The sequence below is a fragment of the Stenella coeruleoalba genome (assembly GCF_951394435.1).
Source record: "Stenella coeruleoalba genome assembly, chromosome: 9".
NCBI classification, from domain to species: domain Eukaryota; kingdom Metazoa; phylum Chordata; class Mammalia; order Artiodactyla; family Delphinidae; genus Stenella; species Stenella coeruleoalba.
In genome coordinates, this window is record NC_137155.1 from 91,475,142 (window position 1) to 91,493,028 (window position 17,887).

At 48.7% G+C, this 17,887-nt stretch overlaps 1 protein-coding gene across 1 annotated transcript in view; it reads right to left on the bottom strand.

Moving 5' to 3' along the window:
• Positions 1-6,242: 6,242 nt before the first annotated feature.
• The window catches only part of PARP12 (poly(ADP-ribose) polymerase family member 12), a 44,747-nt gene continuing 33,102 nt past the window's right edge, over positions 6,243-17,887 (bottom strand). The window contains exons 8-12 of the mRNA XM_079931329.1: positions 17,152-17,248; positions 11,474-11,546; positions 9,564-9,694; positions 8,535-8,686; positions 6,243-7,305 (exon numbers count right to left, since the gene is read on the bottom strand). Of these exons, the coding sequence (XP_079787455.1) occupies positions 6,980-7,305; positions 8,535-8,686; positions 9,564-9,694; positions 11,474-11,546; positions 17,152-17,248 (779 nt within the window). The 3' untranslated portion in view covers positions 6,243-6,979. The remainder of the gene's footprint in view (positions 7,306-8,534; positions 8,687-9,563; positions 9,695-11,473; positions 11,547-17,151; positions 17,249-17,887) is intronic.

Here is a 17,887-nt window from a genome sequence, read left to right on the forward strand (position 1 = left end):
CGGTGGCTTCTCTTGTTGCGGAGCACAGGCTCTAGGCGTGCGGGCTTCAGTAGTTGTGGCACACGGGCTCAGTAGTTGTGGCTCGCAGGCTCTAGAGCGCAGGCTCAGTAGTTGTGGCGCACGGGCTTTGTTGCTCTGCGGCATGTGGGATCTTCCCGGATCAGGACTCGAACCCGTGTCCCCTGCATTGGCAGGCGGATTCTTAACCACGGTACCACCAGGGAAGCCCAACAAGGCAATTTCAAATGGGTGTCCACTATTTGTTCCAAGAAACAAGGACACATTTCAGGAATGCATTAAGAAGTAGCAGAATGTTGTTTCCTTTTTTTAAACTTAATGCCTGTTCCAATACAAGAGCATCAACAATTTCTCCAGGAATTCATGAGAACCAGCTACCCTAACGTGGTAGACCTGGATCCTCTCTCCTGTCCCCTGCATGGATTTGGTCCATTGTCTAGATCTCATTTCTATACTCCCAATTTAAAGTGTCTGAGCAGGCATCTACACCCCCTCCCCATCAGAGTCGACGGATATCGCTTCCTGGCAAATGGGGGGGCTGGCCAGCCTGCAGCTCTGTTCCCACTGTTAGTGGCTCCAGCTTCCTGTTAATGCGGCCCCATCTCTACAACCTGGTCCCTGGGAAACCATGGGCAGTGGGACCCAGATAAATAACATTCTGCTGCCCAGCAGCTCCTGGAATTATGGTAAATATCAAGAAACATAAACAGCAGCTGCAAGGCTTGCAGCATCACCTTTGAAAACAAAAAGTGCATTAATATGATGTTGAAAAGGTGGGTCAAGGGCTTCTTGGGCCCATAAAGTCCAGAGGTAGTAAGAAGGGAGCTGTGGTTGTCACATAGCGTTACTGTCACAGAACACACGTGGCAAATGCTGTCATCTGGGAGCAGATACGGCAATTCATTCTGAAGAAGAGCTTTCCAGCGGGTCAAATACTGCCACCCCCAGTGGTTCAAGTTTCAGTGTTTAAACCAGAAAGGTGAGTGTGGGCAGGGAGACAGCTGCCCGGCATGGCATCAGGAGACAAACTGGCAGGACATGGCCTCCAGAGGGGTCTGGTGCCCAGGGACTCTGCTTAGGAAGGGGATGCCGGCCAGCCAGTGTCACCCTCTGGCCACTGGGGAAGTTGGAGCCATGGGTGAAGCGAGAGCTGTGGTTTCTTTGAGACTTTCATCCTGGATTCTAGGGAGCCTGCAAAGCTCATTAACAACACAGTGAATTTATCAGGAGAGGCAGAGAGGGCCATGCTGACGATCCGGGTGATTCTACTAATTCAGCGGTGCCTTCGGGGCTTTGCAGGACAGGAGGAGGGGAGCCGCACGGGAGCACATGGATCAGTGGCCACCAGCTCCAAAGCCTTAGGGACTGACCGGTCCAGGAAAAAACAGGATCCTGTAGACCGAGGTGGGGTTTAGGCCTCACGTGGTGGGAGCGTGGCCTCAGATGATGGGGTCCCTCAGCCAGAGCCAGTGGCTGAAGCCCCAGGAAGGGAGGTGGTGACCCAGGCCAACGCTGACCGTGCTGCCCCGTAGGTTCACAGCCGAGGCCCAGCAGCGCCAGCGGCCCTTCACGTACCTGCCGTTCGGGGCAGGTCCCCGGAGCTGCCTCGGGGTGAGACTGGGGCTCTTGGAGGCCAAGCTGACGCTGCTCCACGTCCTGCGCAAGTTCCGGTTCGAAGCCTGTCCCGAGACTCAGGTGAGCCCTGCTGCTCAGGGCGCAGGGGGTGCCCACCCCAGTTCCCTGATGCCTACGGTGGCTTCCCGGCTCTGCGTGAGCTGGGGCGAGTTCCTCAAGCTCTCTGGGTCTCAGTTCCTTGATCTGTAAAAGGAAGTAACAGTAGCAGAAGTAGCACACCTCCTCCCTCTTCTTGTGGGGTGAGGATTGAATCAATCATAAGTGCTCAGATAAGCTCCTGGCACATAACCCGAGTCTGTGTTATCTATTATCATTCTTGTCCTCTGTACAGCAAGGCTGGGCCTCACCATGCTGTAGCTCTCCCCTCTTCAGCAAAGAGAACCCAGTAACCCTGCAGAGTAAATTATATGATTCCCATTCTTCAGATGAGGAGCTAAAATAAAGCTCAGAGAGATTAATAACTTGCCTGACGTCACACAGTTGGACTGCATACTCCTTGAGATCAGGGACCAAAAGACTGTCCTATTCATTGTTGGAGGCTCCAGCACCCAGCTTCAGGCCAGGCATGTGGCAGGTGCCCACTCGGTCATTCAACAAACACTGATGAACAAAGGAATGAATCGCCGGAGAGTGAAGAAATTGAGGTTCAAACCAGATCTCACTCACTCTCAAGCCCTCCCTCTTTCCTCTACATGTAGCGCCTCTCTGCACAGTATCAGCTGCTCCCCACACAACCCGAACAGTGCTCTCCTCTGTGCCTATTCACTACCCCTCAGCACGGCTGCAGACCTGGACAGGAGGGAGTAAGGGGACAGATAATAAGGACACGATGACAGATGGTAACAACATCTAGATTCAGAGTGGCATTGCCTCTGACAAACAGGGAGACTGGGGCGAGCTGCTGGCTGGGGAGGAATAATGAGCTGGGTTGAAATACAAAAGGCTGAGGAACTGTATGTGATGATGTCCATAAAGGTCTGATGGTTAAGGCTGGAGGGAGGGAGGGGCAAATTGGGAGCAGAGAGCCAAATCAAGATGAAGGAGCAGAGGAGAGCAGGCCCCTGCCTGCCTTAGGCATTCCATGGGTACAGGACTTTCTCTGGGGGTTTGTCTCATTTACCCTTGATCTTGACATACAATACAGCAGCCAGACCAATGTCCCAGAACACTGCTTATGCCTGGCACTCCCCCAGCTCAAGATCCAGCCCTGAGTCCCAAGCCTGCTGGGTCCAGGGAGAACTCTGAGCTCACTTTGCCTTCCCCACCCCAACTTCCCACTCCAAGAGCCTCCCACCCACTCCTCCCTGCCTGCTCAGTCTGTTGCTCCTTCTGGAATGCCATCCCTGCCCCTTCCCCACCCCCAGTCTAATCCCATCCTCCAAGTCCTTTGGTGTTCCCTCAAATCCCGAAGTGGTCCCTGAGAAGCCCTGCTCACAGGGCGTCTCCTATTCCTAGCCCCACCCCAGGCACCAGTTCCTCCAGGAAGCCCTCCCTGACTTTGCCAGCCACAACAGACCTCTACTTTCTTTTTGAAGTCCAAGTGTGCCTATAACTGTCTGATACTGTAGCCACTAGCCACGTGCAGCTATTTATATGTTAATAATAAATCAAATCAAATCAAAAATTCTGCCCCCATTTGCATTAACCCCACTTCAAGCATCGAGCAGCCACATGTACTAGTGGCTACTGCACGAGATAGGGCAGGTCTAGATCGTCTTGTTTCTTGAGCATATAACTGGTCTCCCATCTGAACTCTCAAAGACATCTGAAAGCCCACCCGGCCCCAGCACTAGGGCCTCGTGACCCTTCTTTCCTTTAAAGGTTTCATGGTAGCCACTGAACAGTCCTTTTACACGCAGCTCAAGAGGACGCCCTGCTTCTTGAGTAATTCCGTGGCTTTTCTTCCAAGTCCTCCATCGGTCTGCCTAAGCTGGACATAAGGAAAGCCTTCTGAATGGCAGTGGGCCTTCAGCAGGGAGCTCTCCCCAAGCCCCTGGGGAGTGATCTACTCAGTTACTGGCTGGGCCCCAGGGTGAGAGACGAGGGGAGATGAGGAAGGTCTGAGGCTTTGCTCACCACTTTCCAGTCATGTGCCCTTGGGCAGGTCGCTTGTCCTCTCTGAACCTCCATTTCTTCATTTGCAAAGTGAGCTGCTCCCACTTTAGGCAGGCTTATTAGAAGGATAAATGTGGGACCTCTCCCCTGCGGTATTTTATTAACAGGGGAAAGGTGGTGAGCCGCCATCCAACACCCGGCCCAAGACACAGCTCTGCTGCTTCTCAAGGTCCCCCTGGGGAAGCTGCTTTGCTCACTCCCAGCCTGCCGGCCCTCAGCCCTCAGCCGAATTCCCATAACCCTGCTTGACGGCCCGTTCTGAGGAAGTTTTCCTGTCGGTAGGATTAACTATGACAAATATCTTAATTTCCTCTATTTTAGGTACCGCTGCAGCTAGAATCCAAATCTGCCCTAGGTCCAAAAAATGGCGTCTACATCAGGATCGTCTCCCGCTGACGAAGTCATGACCAGCCCCTAATTCAAAGAAAACCCTCATGTGGAAATTCAGATTTTTGGAAAGACATCACCAAAGCAACTGAAAGCGTGCCTGGCATATGAGTATAAAAGAGGCCACTTACGTAACATTTCCTAAATGCTTAATAAATGTTTGTTGCACTTAGTTTTGACTTTGCCAATAGTGTTTGAGCAACGGATCCACCTCTCTGAATCAGCGATTGCTGATAAATGAGTGAAAACGTAGTTTTGACAAAATGATTGAGTACTTGGATTTTTAAAGAAGTTCTGGCCTCAGGATGGAAGGAATCGATAGGGCAGGGGACACATGGACGCTCAGGTGAGTGGTCCTGATGGCCCCAGCTCGGGGGCCTTTTCAGCGTCTGGTTCATTTAACTTAGAGAATAACATTCGTCAGAAGCTCAACCTCAAACGTGGTTCCAATGCTTTATCATGCCTCGACTTTCCTAGGTAGGCTACTACTAACTTTATAAGTTTAATGTGCAGAAAAGTGATAGAGGCTGAAGTGTACGTTTTCTTTTAAAGAACATCCTATCTTAATTTTGATCAAATAATCAAAATACAGAGGTGAATTTTAGTAAAAGTAATTATTGTGTTCCTGAGAAGCTCAAATGCAACAAAGAACTTGCAAACTGAATCCCGGATCTGCCACCAGCAGCCTGTGATCATGGCTGCTGCTCTTGCCACCTCTGTGCCTCTGTTTCCTCACCTGTAAAACAAGGCTGCTGACCCAGGTCACAGCGCCCTCCTCTACTTAACATCCGAACAGTGCAAAGGGGCTGATATTGTATAAATAACAGAGCAGGGACCCGCAAGCAAGGCTGGGCTACCCAGGCTGAGCCACCTTTACGAAGTGCAGGCTGTTGCAGGAGAGCTGGGAGAAGGGGTCTCCCGTACCCACGGCTGCGAGCAGCTGCTTCTGCTGTTTGCCCTCCCTGCGTCCAGCACGCCATGCTTCCCCAGAGCGCTCCCCTCTCAGAATATAAAAGAGGCCAGCCTCACGACTCTGTTGTCAATCTCACACACACACACACACACACACACACACACACACACACACACACACACACACACACACACACACACACACACACGTTTGCTCTGGATCCTACTACCTCTGCATGAAAATTCTGAGAGGTTTTTTTGACTTCTTCCCATCACAATGCCCACCCCCTCCAGTGCCCACAGGAACAGCTGCCCCATGCTCCCACCCACAACTGAGCTACATGTACCCCATCCCTTTCTCAAATGTCCAGTCCAGGTATTTGCCAGTGTGCTTTCTCAAAGGTCAGCAAGTGCAGAGCCCTCGGCAGTCTTCACAGTGCACCCGACTTCCCTGGAGCGTTTCATCATCTCCCGCCCCAGGTTTCCCCTTGCCACGCTCCTCGCCCACACTCCCAGACGGACCACTCTTGCTGCTTCCCACTACCCAGCTCCCAGCAGCCTTGGATCTGAGAACTACAGGCAGAGGCATCGTGTGGAGACTGGACACACTGTATCAGGAGGCTGGGGAACGGGAAGGAAGGGTGCAGGTGAGGAGAGGACACCTTGCTGAGGACTGAACCTGAGGCCAATGGGACCAGCCATCCAGGAGGAGGCAGATGGCCTTATGAGGCGGAGCCATCCTGCCGGCCCCTCCACCGCCCAGCAGAGACCCCTACCAACCACTGTGTGTGGAGGACACAAGAACACACCACCTGCTCCGTGTCCACAACACAGTGCGCAATAGTGGATCTGGGTTTTGTGGGGCTTGAAAGCTGAGTTCAGGGAAAGAAAAAAAACAAATATGTAACTTGCAAATTTAACCGAAATGTATGATCACGCAGCCATACAGCAGGGGTCCCTCCTCAGGCTGTGGAAAGGGTCCCAGCAAATGAGGGGCCATGAACCTTCAGCTTCATTGGCCGCAAGATAAATCTACACACAGCCTCCCCGAGGCCAGTAACGGGGGCTGTTATATCCCGACCCCCAGAAAAGTGCCTGTACACAGCAGGCGCTCAATAAACAGACACTGAAGAATGAGCTGCAGCCATCACCCATGTCAGATAAATATTCCTTTATTCCCAGACTCTGCTGTGACGTGACGCTGCAGCACAGGTATTCAGATCTCATGGGGACATAAAACTCTTATTCACAGGGTGCTCGGTGCAGAGGCACCTGCCAGGGTGAGTGCACTTCCTGGGTGATGGTGACGGCTGCTAGGACTAAGGGAGACCGACAGGGACTCAGTGCCACCACACAGTAGCCATGGTCCTAACAACATGATATATGGGCCAATTTCAAGGCTGGAAGCCCAGGAGAAGCAGCGGAAGAGCCGCCTAGATTAGAGACACAGCAATGGACACAATGACTGTGCCTCACCGGCCCACAACCCAGGATTTCCTGCACCACGGCTGCTGTGTCATTCGGACAAAAACAAAACCAGGTGCCACCAAGACCCTGAAAAACCAAACCACTGAAGAGACAGAAACTCTTGAAAATTAAAACCAATCGATAAAACAGTGTCTGGAAACTCTGTGCCTGGGGCCAATCTGCAGCAAAGTCAACAAAGAGTAAAAAACAAAACTTTAACACCTGAGTAAAAAGCAATAATGGGTTCACCTACAATCACTACTGGCTAGTCCAAAAGTGACTTAAAAGTGAAAATATTATCAGCCAGAGATTAAGAACGTAACTTCATCACGAAGTCAATGTTAAATGAACAGCTCATTAAAAATTTTTTGTTTAAAAAAAACAACTTTCCCTAATAGCTATTTCAAGTAAGATCAGCCAGAAAGGCATAAAACCATCGGGGTGCTCACTGCCGAACACCGAAGAAGGACGCAAAGGTGAACTGGCTGGTGGTGGCGGCAGTGGGCCCGGGGGAGTCGGTGTACTGGATAACGTACTCCGGGTAGGCCTGGTGCTTCTCGAAGACCACGAAGATGGAGGGGTCAGACACGCGGTTCACGCAGCTGTCGTACAAGACGTCGCCCTGGCCCTCCTTCGCCGGGGGACGGACGAAGCTGGCGTTGCCTCGGACGAATTCGCCCACGAGCACCCGAGCCAGGAACATCGTGTGGGACTTGGTGTCAGTTTTGCTGTAGTGGTGGGAATACGCGGCGTCCCGGGCAAAGTAGCTCCCTGCAAGGACACCAGGGCTGGGCTGGGCACTGGGGGACAGCCCGCGGCCGGAAGAGGCACGCCAGTGTCCTGCAACCCGGGTGAGGCCAGTGGCCTCTGCCCTCCCTCAGCTCCTGTCTTTCCAGCTTTTCCTTTGTAAGGAGCATCAGAGGGGTCACCAAACTCTGAGACAGAAAACTCCTTTCAAGTTAAGATCTGTCACTCAAATCCTAAAGGTCTCTGGACACCTCATTACTGAGCCCCCATCCCCCGCCCAGAACCTCCGTTTCCTGAGCCATAAAACGGGGCTGTCGGGCCCGTCCTCCCAGGGCTGGTGTGGAACGTGGCTAAGACCCCACACAAGGAACACGGCGCAGACACCGGCAGCCCAATGTACAGATTCATGAGCCCTGTCGAATGGGGGCCTGAGCTGGAAGCTGCGCCTACATATTCAGGTTCACAGCCCACCACTGGCTCTTGTGCACCTGGACCCCGCAGCCGTCAGCATGCAGGACGGAAGCTATCGGATGGACTCGGCAGAGGGGATGCTGACTGCAGATCACACCACTACGAGACTCTCTGCATCTAGTAACCGTGTCGTGGTTACAGAAGAGAATGTTCTTGTTCTTAGGAGGTGTTACGGGGTGAAGGGGTATGATGTATGCCGCCTACTCCCAAATGGTTCAGAAATAAGGGAAGGGGTGATAAAGCCAATGTGAAGTGTTAAAGCTGATGAACTAGGTAAAATTTCCATGGGAGGTTTCTTTTTTTAATATTATTCTTGCACCTTTCCTGTGAGTTTGAAATTATTTTCAAACAAAGTTTAAAAATAACTAAGAGACAGGAAAACGGGGAACTCACATTATAGTAAGAATGACATATTTACATGAGCGTATCTGAGCATTCAGATTTCTACTCTAAGGAAACAGCACAGGCAGGTGGGGACCTGACTCAGGGCTGGGAAGGGTCCCACAGGGATGCAGACCCATTTCCCAGTGAAGCCAAACCACAGCCTAAGCAGGGCCACCCCTGCTCAAACCCTGGGTCAGGCCTAGGGCTGCACACAGGGGGATGACAGTAAGGTGCCGCCAGCTGGGCATCCCACATCCTGGCCAGTGCTGAGTCTGAACCGCTGGTTCAGCTCATGCTGGTTCCCCCCACGCCCTCCATCAATTTGCTTTAAAGTGGTTTCCGAGCCCTGGACAGCAAGGCAAAGAGGGTTCTGCCAGCAGAGGCCGCCTCGCACTTACCCTTGCCGTAGGAAGTACCATGAAGACCACTGACCCGCCAGTCAAAGTTCTGCTGGCAGATGGCGTCAACGAAACCGGTGCTGGTGCCATGGAACAGCTGCCTCTCATCCACTGTCTTCCCGCCATTTCTCTTCTGCATCTGCTCCTTCTGCCTAGAATCACGGGAGTGAACGTGCTGGCGGCAGAGAATGCCTGCCACCAAACACAGGCCACCCGGCCCAAGAAACACATTTAATTAGATGTGTCATGAGGCCAGAAGCCACAGGTCCATGAGACTCCAGCCATGGGCCAGGGGCCAGAAAAGGCGAGAGCAGGGCCTGGGTGAAAGCAGAGGGAAGCCTTCCCTCCAGGGCTCCAGGCCTGCATTGCTCCATGAACCCCCAAAGCAGACAGACCAGCCCTTGGAAGGCAAGTGTGCTTCTTCCCACCACCCTGCTTCCACCTGGAGCTTAGCCAGGGGAGCTGGAAGATGCTGGCTGGGGGTGGGAGGGAGGGCCTCCTTCTCCCTCTCCTGTAAGTTACCTTGATCTCATCACTGGAACCAGAGTTCAGATTACACTGCTCCAACCTCTTGTGGGGAAGGTCAGCAGGAGCCCAGGCCCACTGCGGTGACCTGATGTGGGCTCCTCCCCACACAAACAAGTGCCTGAGAACATGCCAGTCCTCAGGCACAAGAAGGAGGCCCCTGCTCTCTGGCTGCCAGGACAGCAGCTTTACACTCCCCAGGGTGTGGGTAGCTTATTCGGACCCGTCCCCTGTTGGTCTTCAGGGAGGCCGAGGGCACTAGTGCAGGAGCCAGCTCTGTCTCTAGGGAAGCCGCAGCCTCCCATCTCCCTGGAAGAACATGCCAGCACTGAGCTTGTACGGATGAGGAGGTGGACAGGAGAGGGAAACAGCTCCTGATCCCAGCAGCACTGGACAAACAGAAGCTGCTTTCTCGGATTGTCCCTGCAGCCTGGGGCATGTCTGGTAAGCAGCTGGCTGAGGGGACAGAGGCACCAGCCCACCAAGAGCGAGCCCCCAACGCACCACTGGTAGACTTCCCAAAGGGCCACATTCTGGACCCGCTCAATCTTCTGAACGTAATAGAGAGGCATCGTATGGGTGAAGAGTTTCCAGATCTTTCGAAACTCCTCTGAGGACGAAGGGAGGGTGATCCTCTGTAAGGGGCAAATATTTTTACTCTGTTATCATCAAAGTGTAGAATATACATCTCTTCCCAAGGCTGCTCATGAAATGCCAGAACCACAGGCAAACCCAGACGGCGTCTACCACGCTCCCCTTTACTTCAAGGGGCAGTCTCTGCAGGCTCCGGATGCACGCTATTTGTGGTCACTTCTCTCCTCTCCACTGTGAAGCCAGCCTAAAGGACAGGCAGGCAATGCTATGTGAGTACCACCCTGGCTGCCCCCAGCACACCGCTGCTCTTCTTCTGACCCCACACAGGGCCGACTACAGAGTCGACAAGACCACGGAGCTGGTGCCAACAGATGTGGCACACACACATCTGGCAGAGAGGGGGCAAACCCTGCCACAGGCAGCAATGCTGCGTGAGCCCCACACACAGCGAGCACTGAGCGAGAGGCCAGGCCGGCAGACAGCACACAGCAGCCCAGGAGCTCAGCAAGACCCGCGGGCGCCCCTCCCTCCCAGCTGAGCCCGCCCTTCCCTTAGCGTCTGGCTCTGGGAAGCAACACTCCTGATGAGCCCAGAGGGGCCCCTGACTCAGAGCCCCCAACTGTCTCACAGAGTGACAAGCCACAAATCCCTGCCCTTGCAGCCTGGACCCCAAGCAGCCTCCCTGTTCCTGGCTCCACGGGGCTTGGCCCAGTGACAGCCTGACCCGGGATCACCGTCCTCCCCCACCGAGTGCAGCTGTATAATAACCACCTCACCCCGCAAAGACCCTAAATGGTCAGGACTCTGTGTAAACATCCATGGGTCTCTGCAACCCAAAATCTGACTTTGGTTTCCTTGCTCCCATCTCACTAGATGCCACCAAACCCTCTCCCTCAAGCCCTGCCCTCCCAGCATGGAGCCTGGCAAGGACTCCCGCACCTATCATGGCCCGCGGCTTGGCCCCCTGACCAGGACACTCCACAGCTCGGCCCTGACCTCCATCTCCTGTCCCCCAGCCCCCGCCTATGCACGCCCTCCACCCGAGATACTCCGTGTCCTGACTTGGGTTCCTTCCCCAGCCAGTTCCCATCAACTGGCGTGTCCTTCCCCACCCTCTGCCGGTGTAAGCGCCAGCCATCATTAGGTGTGGACCCGGTGACACCTTCCTTGATCCCTGAAATACAGTCGCCTGGTCCCCTGATGGCCGAGTACTGTGTCTGAAAGTTGCCCAGCCCTCCACACGTCCTGCCAGGGCTGCTGGTGTCTGGGTGTGTTTGTGCGACTCCCAGGCACATGTTGGAAAAACGAGTCTGCACAGTGCTTGCCAGGTCAGAGGCCAGTCAGGGTGCTCCATGTACATGGGGCGTCATCGGACACCGGCCTAAGCTCTCTACTCAACTCAGCGTGGCGCCCACTGCAACTCGCTGAATAGACTGTCCTTCTCTCATCTTCTAGTAAGTTCCTAGCACCTCCCAACAGCAACTCCCCTTCTAGATGGTCCTCATCACACCACACCTTCTGCTGGCTTCTTTCCCTTTCCTTGCTTAGTAAAACTTTTATTAGCTAAGCAGCTCTTAAGCTCCTTATTTATGCCCTTCCTAGAAAATTTCCAGTTCGTCATCCTCCCTCCACCATACATCCTCTCCCCTCGAGCCATGGCCACCTCCTGGGTAGTCATCTAGCCGTAAAATCCCCAAGATCTGAAAGAAACCAAACCTCGCACGCACCTCTCAGAGGCGGAGGACACAGCGTGGTCCACTCACACTCACCTGTGTCTAAGGACACCTCCTCCCCAGCCTGGGGCAGTGCCAGTCTCATACCTTAAAGCCGGTGTCCGACAGGGCCAAGTGGTCCCAATGCTCAGGGATACTCTTTAGGCCTTGGGAATTGACGCTGTTACAAAATGTAAAGAGAAACACTTAGTTTGTTCTTAGACATAAGTAGGTTTCCCAGAGGTGCCTCCAGCAGCCGAGGCCATCAGTCTTGAGCGTCAGCATATGGTTCTGTAAAAGCAGGGAGGAGGCGAAGAAGCACATAACCACACTCTCCACAACGTAACAGCACTTCCATCTTTGCCGATGTGGTCAAAACCAAAACCAAACCCAAAACCAATCAGGCAAGAGGGATCCATTTCTCACCTGCATCCCAACTCCAACACATAAGGGACTGAGCATATGACTAAAGCAGCACACCCAAACCCTCATCCATGATTCTGAAATTCAAAGAGCCCTGAAACTTTCATTAAAACAGCCTCAATGGGACTTCCCTGGTGACACAGTGGTTAAGAATCCGCCTGCCAATGCAGGGGACATGGGTTCGAGCCCTGGTCCGGAAAGATCGCACATGCCGCAGAGCAACTAAGCCCGTGCGCCACAACTACTGAGCCTGCATTCTAGAGCCCAAGAGCCACAACTACTGAAGCCCGCGCACCACAACTACTGAGCCTGCATGCCACAACTACTGACGCCTGTGTGCCTAGAGCCCGTGCTCCACGACAAGAGAAGCCAGAACAATGAGAAGCCCGTGCACCTCAACAAAGAGTAGTCCTGCTTGCCACAACTAGAGAAAGCCTGCGCACAGCGAAGACCCAATGCAGCCAAAAATAAATTAAATAAAAAATAAATTTAAAATGCTGTGAATTCAGAACACAATGATAAAAAAATTTTAAAAACCCAACAGCCTCAATGAAACTAACACAACCTTGTAAATCAACTATACTCCAATAAAAAACAAATTAATTTTAAAAAACAGCCTCAATGATGTATAATTGGCAAATAAAACAGTTTTTAAAACATAAAATTGATGTCAAAATTCATTTGGCAGTAGAAATTTGACTTGAACTGCTAAGAGGCTACTTGTAGTCTATATATATTTCCTTCTTAAAGTGACTATGCATATTTTTACTGCAAAAAATATTAGCATGTTTAATTGCATATGTCACATAATACAAAGCAGCACATGCTCTTTCTAAAAATGAAATAAAAACCCATTTCTAAAAAACAGATGGCCCAAAGGATTTAGAAATAAGGACTGTGAAACTCTAACTCCAAATCATTCCTATTCAGTTTCAGAATGCTGTTCTTCCTACAACAGATCTACCTTCTGTTTCTGCTGGCATGAGACGTATACCTTCATCCTAAACCTCAAAGAACTCCCACAAATAACTTTCCTAGGAAAATGGCACAGTTTAAAAATAACTAAAGAAAAGGTCCCACAAGCAAGAATCAACCAGAAACAGACCCATGAAGACTGAAGATGCTGAAATTACCAGGCAGATTATAAAACAACTATTCTTTCTATGTTTAAAGAAATAAAAGACAAACTTTAAAACATATGCAAGGTGAAGTAAGTCAGAAAAAGAAAAACAAATACTGTATGTTAACACATATATATGGAATCTAAAAAAAAAAAAAGAATGGTACTGATGAATCTAGTGGCAGGGCAGGAATAAAGACGTAGACATAGAGAATGGACTTGAGGACATGGGGGAGGAGGGGGAAGCTGGGGTGAAGTGAAAGTAGCATCAATATACGTACACTACTGAATGTAAAATATTAGCTAGTGGGAAGCAGCAGCACAGCACAGGGAGAGCAGCTCGGTGCTTTGCGATGACCTAGAGACATGGGATAGGGAGGGTGGGAGGGAGCCTCAATAGGGAGGGGCTATGGGGACATATGTATGCATTATGACTGATTCACTTCATTGTACAACAGAAACTAACACAGTATTGTGAAGCAATTATATTCCAATAAATATCTATTTTAAAAAATCATATGCAAGGAACAGAAAACTGTTAAAAAGACCTGGACAGTCTGAAAAGAAAAAAAACAAACAGAACTTGTAGAAATAAAAATACAATCCCTGAAGAAGAAGTTCAATGGACAGGCTTACTAGCAGATGAGATGACCTAAAGAGAGGGTGAGCGAGCTGAAAGGTAGGGGCAGTGAAATTATTCAGAATGTGGCACAGAGCAGGAAGCAGACAAACAAGGCAGGGAAGAAGCCAAGACATGGAGAGCAGAGTGAAAAGGCCTGAACCTGGTCAGAGCCAAACTGAATCTCCAAAAAGAAAGTAGCTAGAACAGCATGGAGGCAATTTTCAAATAGAACTAATGAGACAAACCAACCTACAGACTTAAGAAGCAGAAAGGATCTCAAACAGGACAAATAAAAACACATACCCAGACACATCACAGTGAGAGTGCATAATACAAAGACAAATAGAAAATCTTAAAAGCAGCCAGAAGGGGAAAAAAGTGATTCTGGAAGAAAGCATCAGTTAGACCAACAGCTGATTTCTCAAAAGCAGCAATGGAAACCAAAGCACAGTGGAGTGATATCTTCAATGTTTCAAGAGAAAATAACTACAAGTGACCCACACAAGAGTCCCAGGTGGTCACAGAGGCCCAAGCAGACTTGCTTGCTGGAGTCATGACCACCAGCTACTGTCACACAAGTTAGAGGGAAGCACGACGCACTTCACTGCACCAATGTGTGTGACATAGCAGGGAGATCCTGAATCCCTCGTATCTTACTCTGAATTTAACCAAAATAACCACTCTTATTTCTGACATGTGGTGTCTGCCATGGTCCCCTGACAACTAAGTAGAGTGACAACAAAAGAGATCCAGTCTCAGAAAGGAGACAGGTAAGTTTTTCTAAACTGCATCTAGGGTAGGCTCTGGATAGGGAGAGACTAAAACATGACGTCCAGAAGTAGGATGACTCATAGTTAACCAAAACTAAATCCAGAAGCAATTCACAGGAGAGACTGAAACAAAATTTAACTAACTAAATAATAAATATTTCTGCATGGTAAAATACTTCATAGACAAAGCCAAAAGGCAAACAACAATCGAAGAAAACACACTGCAATTTATATAACAAACCGAGGGCTGATCTCCCCATTAGATAGAAGACTCTTAATGTTTAAGAAAAATACCAAAATGTTGAGAGAAGAATGGACAAAACGACAAACAGTCCACTGAAAAAGAAAGGCAAATGGCCCTTACATGTAGGAAAAAATATTAAACCTCATTTATAAGAGAAAGTACATTAAATACACTGAAACACCCTTTCCCACCTATGAGAACAGCGAAAATCCAAGAGCTTGATGACTCCCTCTGTTGGCAAGGGGGAGGGAAGCAGGCACCTCACACATTCTGGGGTGAGTGCATTAACGGTTCCACCCCACAAAGAGGAACTTGCATTTACCTTCTAGGACTCTAACCTGAGGACCCACCTCCACAAATATGAAATAGCATATACACCAGACATCCTTTGTGGTATCATACTTGTAACAGCAAAACACTGAAAAAGGGCAAAACATCCCTCGAAAGGGGACAGATTAAACTATGGTATGCAAATGATGGAGAACTGTGAAGACAGAAACAGAATTTAGAAGACTTCAATGAACTGAAAGGGAGTAATTTTTTTTTCAATATTTGTATATACTGTGAAATGATCACAACAAATCTAGTAATGATCTATTTTTAAGCGAAAAACAAAAGGTACAGAATAGTATATATAGAATGTTACCTTTTATGCAAGAAAAGAAAATGAGATACTTTTATGTATATGCATTTGCTCATTTTTGCAAAAATAAACACAGAAAGATAAACCAGAAACTGATGAAAATGTTTGCCCATCATAGGAACAGTGTGGAGATAACAGTGAGAATACTGACTGCTGAGTGTACCTTTTCATATAGTTTTGACTTTTAAATCATGTTTTACACATAGCCAAAAATAAATTTTAATAAGAAAGGGAGGAAGGAAGGCACACTTGGCTTCGAAGGAAACAGGGAGCGGAAACCCCAGGAGGCTACTTTGTTAGACTCACAGGTACTCTATTTGCTTGGATTGATAATACCTTTTCCCTCTAGCTTCTTTAAATGACCCTGCCATGCTCCACAAACACAACCACTGAAGTCCATCTGTGAAATCTTAAAAGAAGAAACAGAAACACTGTAAGTTCTCTGTGAAACAGAAACGAGCCAGATTTCTCCGGCTGATGGAAGGTGCAGTCCGCTAACAGCAGCACTGGCTACAGCTCTGGCTACAGTCCCGGCTTGCTGTCACACACCCAGACTAATGGGCACCATGGTATCTCTCACCATCCAGGCCACCCTCCCCCAGTAAGTGGCCGTGGGGATTGGAGAAAACTGACCCCTCCCCCAGCTCCAATCCTAGCACACTTGCCTCAAGTCTAAAACTACTGATTCAGAGGGGTCTGATCAGTTTGCAAAGTTCACAGATTTGCCCATCAGCTGCAGGAGGGCCCTGCCTGCTCCTAAATGCATAGAAGGCCAGGCACTACCCTTGTGGCTTCTGGCAGCCTGTGACATAAGGGATTCCACCCTGGGGATGAAGTTGGCCAATTAGTGCCTGCAGCACCTGTTTTTGGTATTCCATGATATCCAAGTACTAAAATAATGGGGTTTTATTGGTGTAATTTTTGGTGTATTTCAACATTTACAAAAATTCAGGTCTGTGACTCAATTATTCACTTGAAAAGACCAGCTGATGAGCTGGCTTCAAGTCTAGAGTGGCTAGCAGATCACAACAAGCAGCCCCATAGTTACATGTCACAAAGCCTCTACCCACAAGGATAATCCTTTCTCTTGTTTCAAAGCCTTTCCAACTAGTAGAATATGCATGTCAGTAGTCAAACTGCTACAGGTGACTCTACACTGGAATTGCCATTCATACATGACACAACTGGAGGAAAAAGAGGAACTTAAAACCCTTTGTTAGAAACAAAAACCACAGTTTGCTACCAGAGGAAAAAACCTGACTAACAAACATACACACAAATGAACAGAAAAACCCCAAGGGCTGTTTAAAAAGATTTCCTGCAAGTTATAAAACAAAAGATATAATCACTTGAAGATGGAAACAGAAAATATCAGGAGTTAGATTATTACTATTTCCTCACCATTCTCTAAGTTAGTCTAAACTAAGAAAGAACTTTTTGGCTTCTGGAAAGATCTGCACAAGAATACCTGATGTCTCAGTAACATCACTGGCAAACTTAAAGATAAAACATCTAATTAAGTGATTTTTCTGGTGTCTTTTTCCCTTATGTTGTGTTTGGCTTATCATTTAATGCTTTGTTAACTGCATCTGCATCATCATTAAAATGATTATACACCAAACATTTACTTTTTATAAATTTATGTTGTATTTTATAGCTTTATAATATATGCTACTATGTTTTCATTTGAATGTGGTAAATATACACTGATTTTTCTGTTACATGAAGCCTCAACCTTCTTACAGATCACTCAAATGAACAGCAGCACTTTGGTATTAAGTGAAGGAAAGTACAAATACACTCAGAGGAGGGCCAGGTACAGGAAACAGAGACAGAGAGTGCCAGGGCATAAGTCTGCAAGCCAGCTAACCCTCTTAATGCTGTAGCTAGTCTGAGTAGGTTCTGTACCTGCAGCAGAGCACACAACAACTGATACACACACAAGTTCCCCAAATGCCACCTACCAGGTTTGCTTCAGCTTCACATCCTGGGGAGATACGAATTTGGGTCTCCGGCAAACGTTTCTAACTGTGCCATAGACCAGGTTTTTCTGAACGAAGTCTGGGAAAAACAAACAAACACACACATATACACATATGGGATAGCCATGTTTTATAAACACAAATTAAATGGGTTGGAAAGCTAATCCAAATGTAAAGCTCACAATCAGTCTGTTAAAAAAATAAGGCAATTTTACACATTTCAAATATTCAAAAAGAAAACAGGTACCTGTAGGAGACTGGGTTTAATGACTAGATGAATGATTAGTAATTGACATATCAATTATACATGAGTGCTTTTAAATTGTTCCTTCCAATCTTGTTTAAACTATTATTTTGCTCAGCAATTTTTCCCAGCTTGGATATAAAAAAGCTTCAGCCCAGCCTGAGACCGATTTACCCCATCTTGAGCCAGTGGAATTTAGAGTTAATATAATAATTTTACTCTTATGAGTTTTTTTTCTTACTTTGACTAAACTTACCCTACAGAAATACTTCTCAACTTTTTAAAAACTGGACTGTCTTTAATAAATGAAATCCTTGCCCCATGCCCAAGATTCTCAGATTCCTCCTGAGGGCAGCAGTGGGGGGACAGGGGAACTATCGTTCATGTTGAAAAATCACAATACCTCTAAGTTAGACTACATGTCCCGACCCACCAGGAGAACTCTGTCAAGTCTTATTTTCTGCAGTAGAGTAC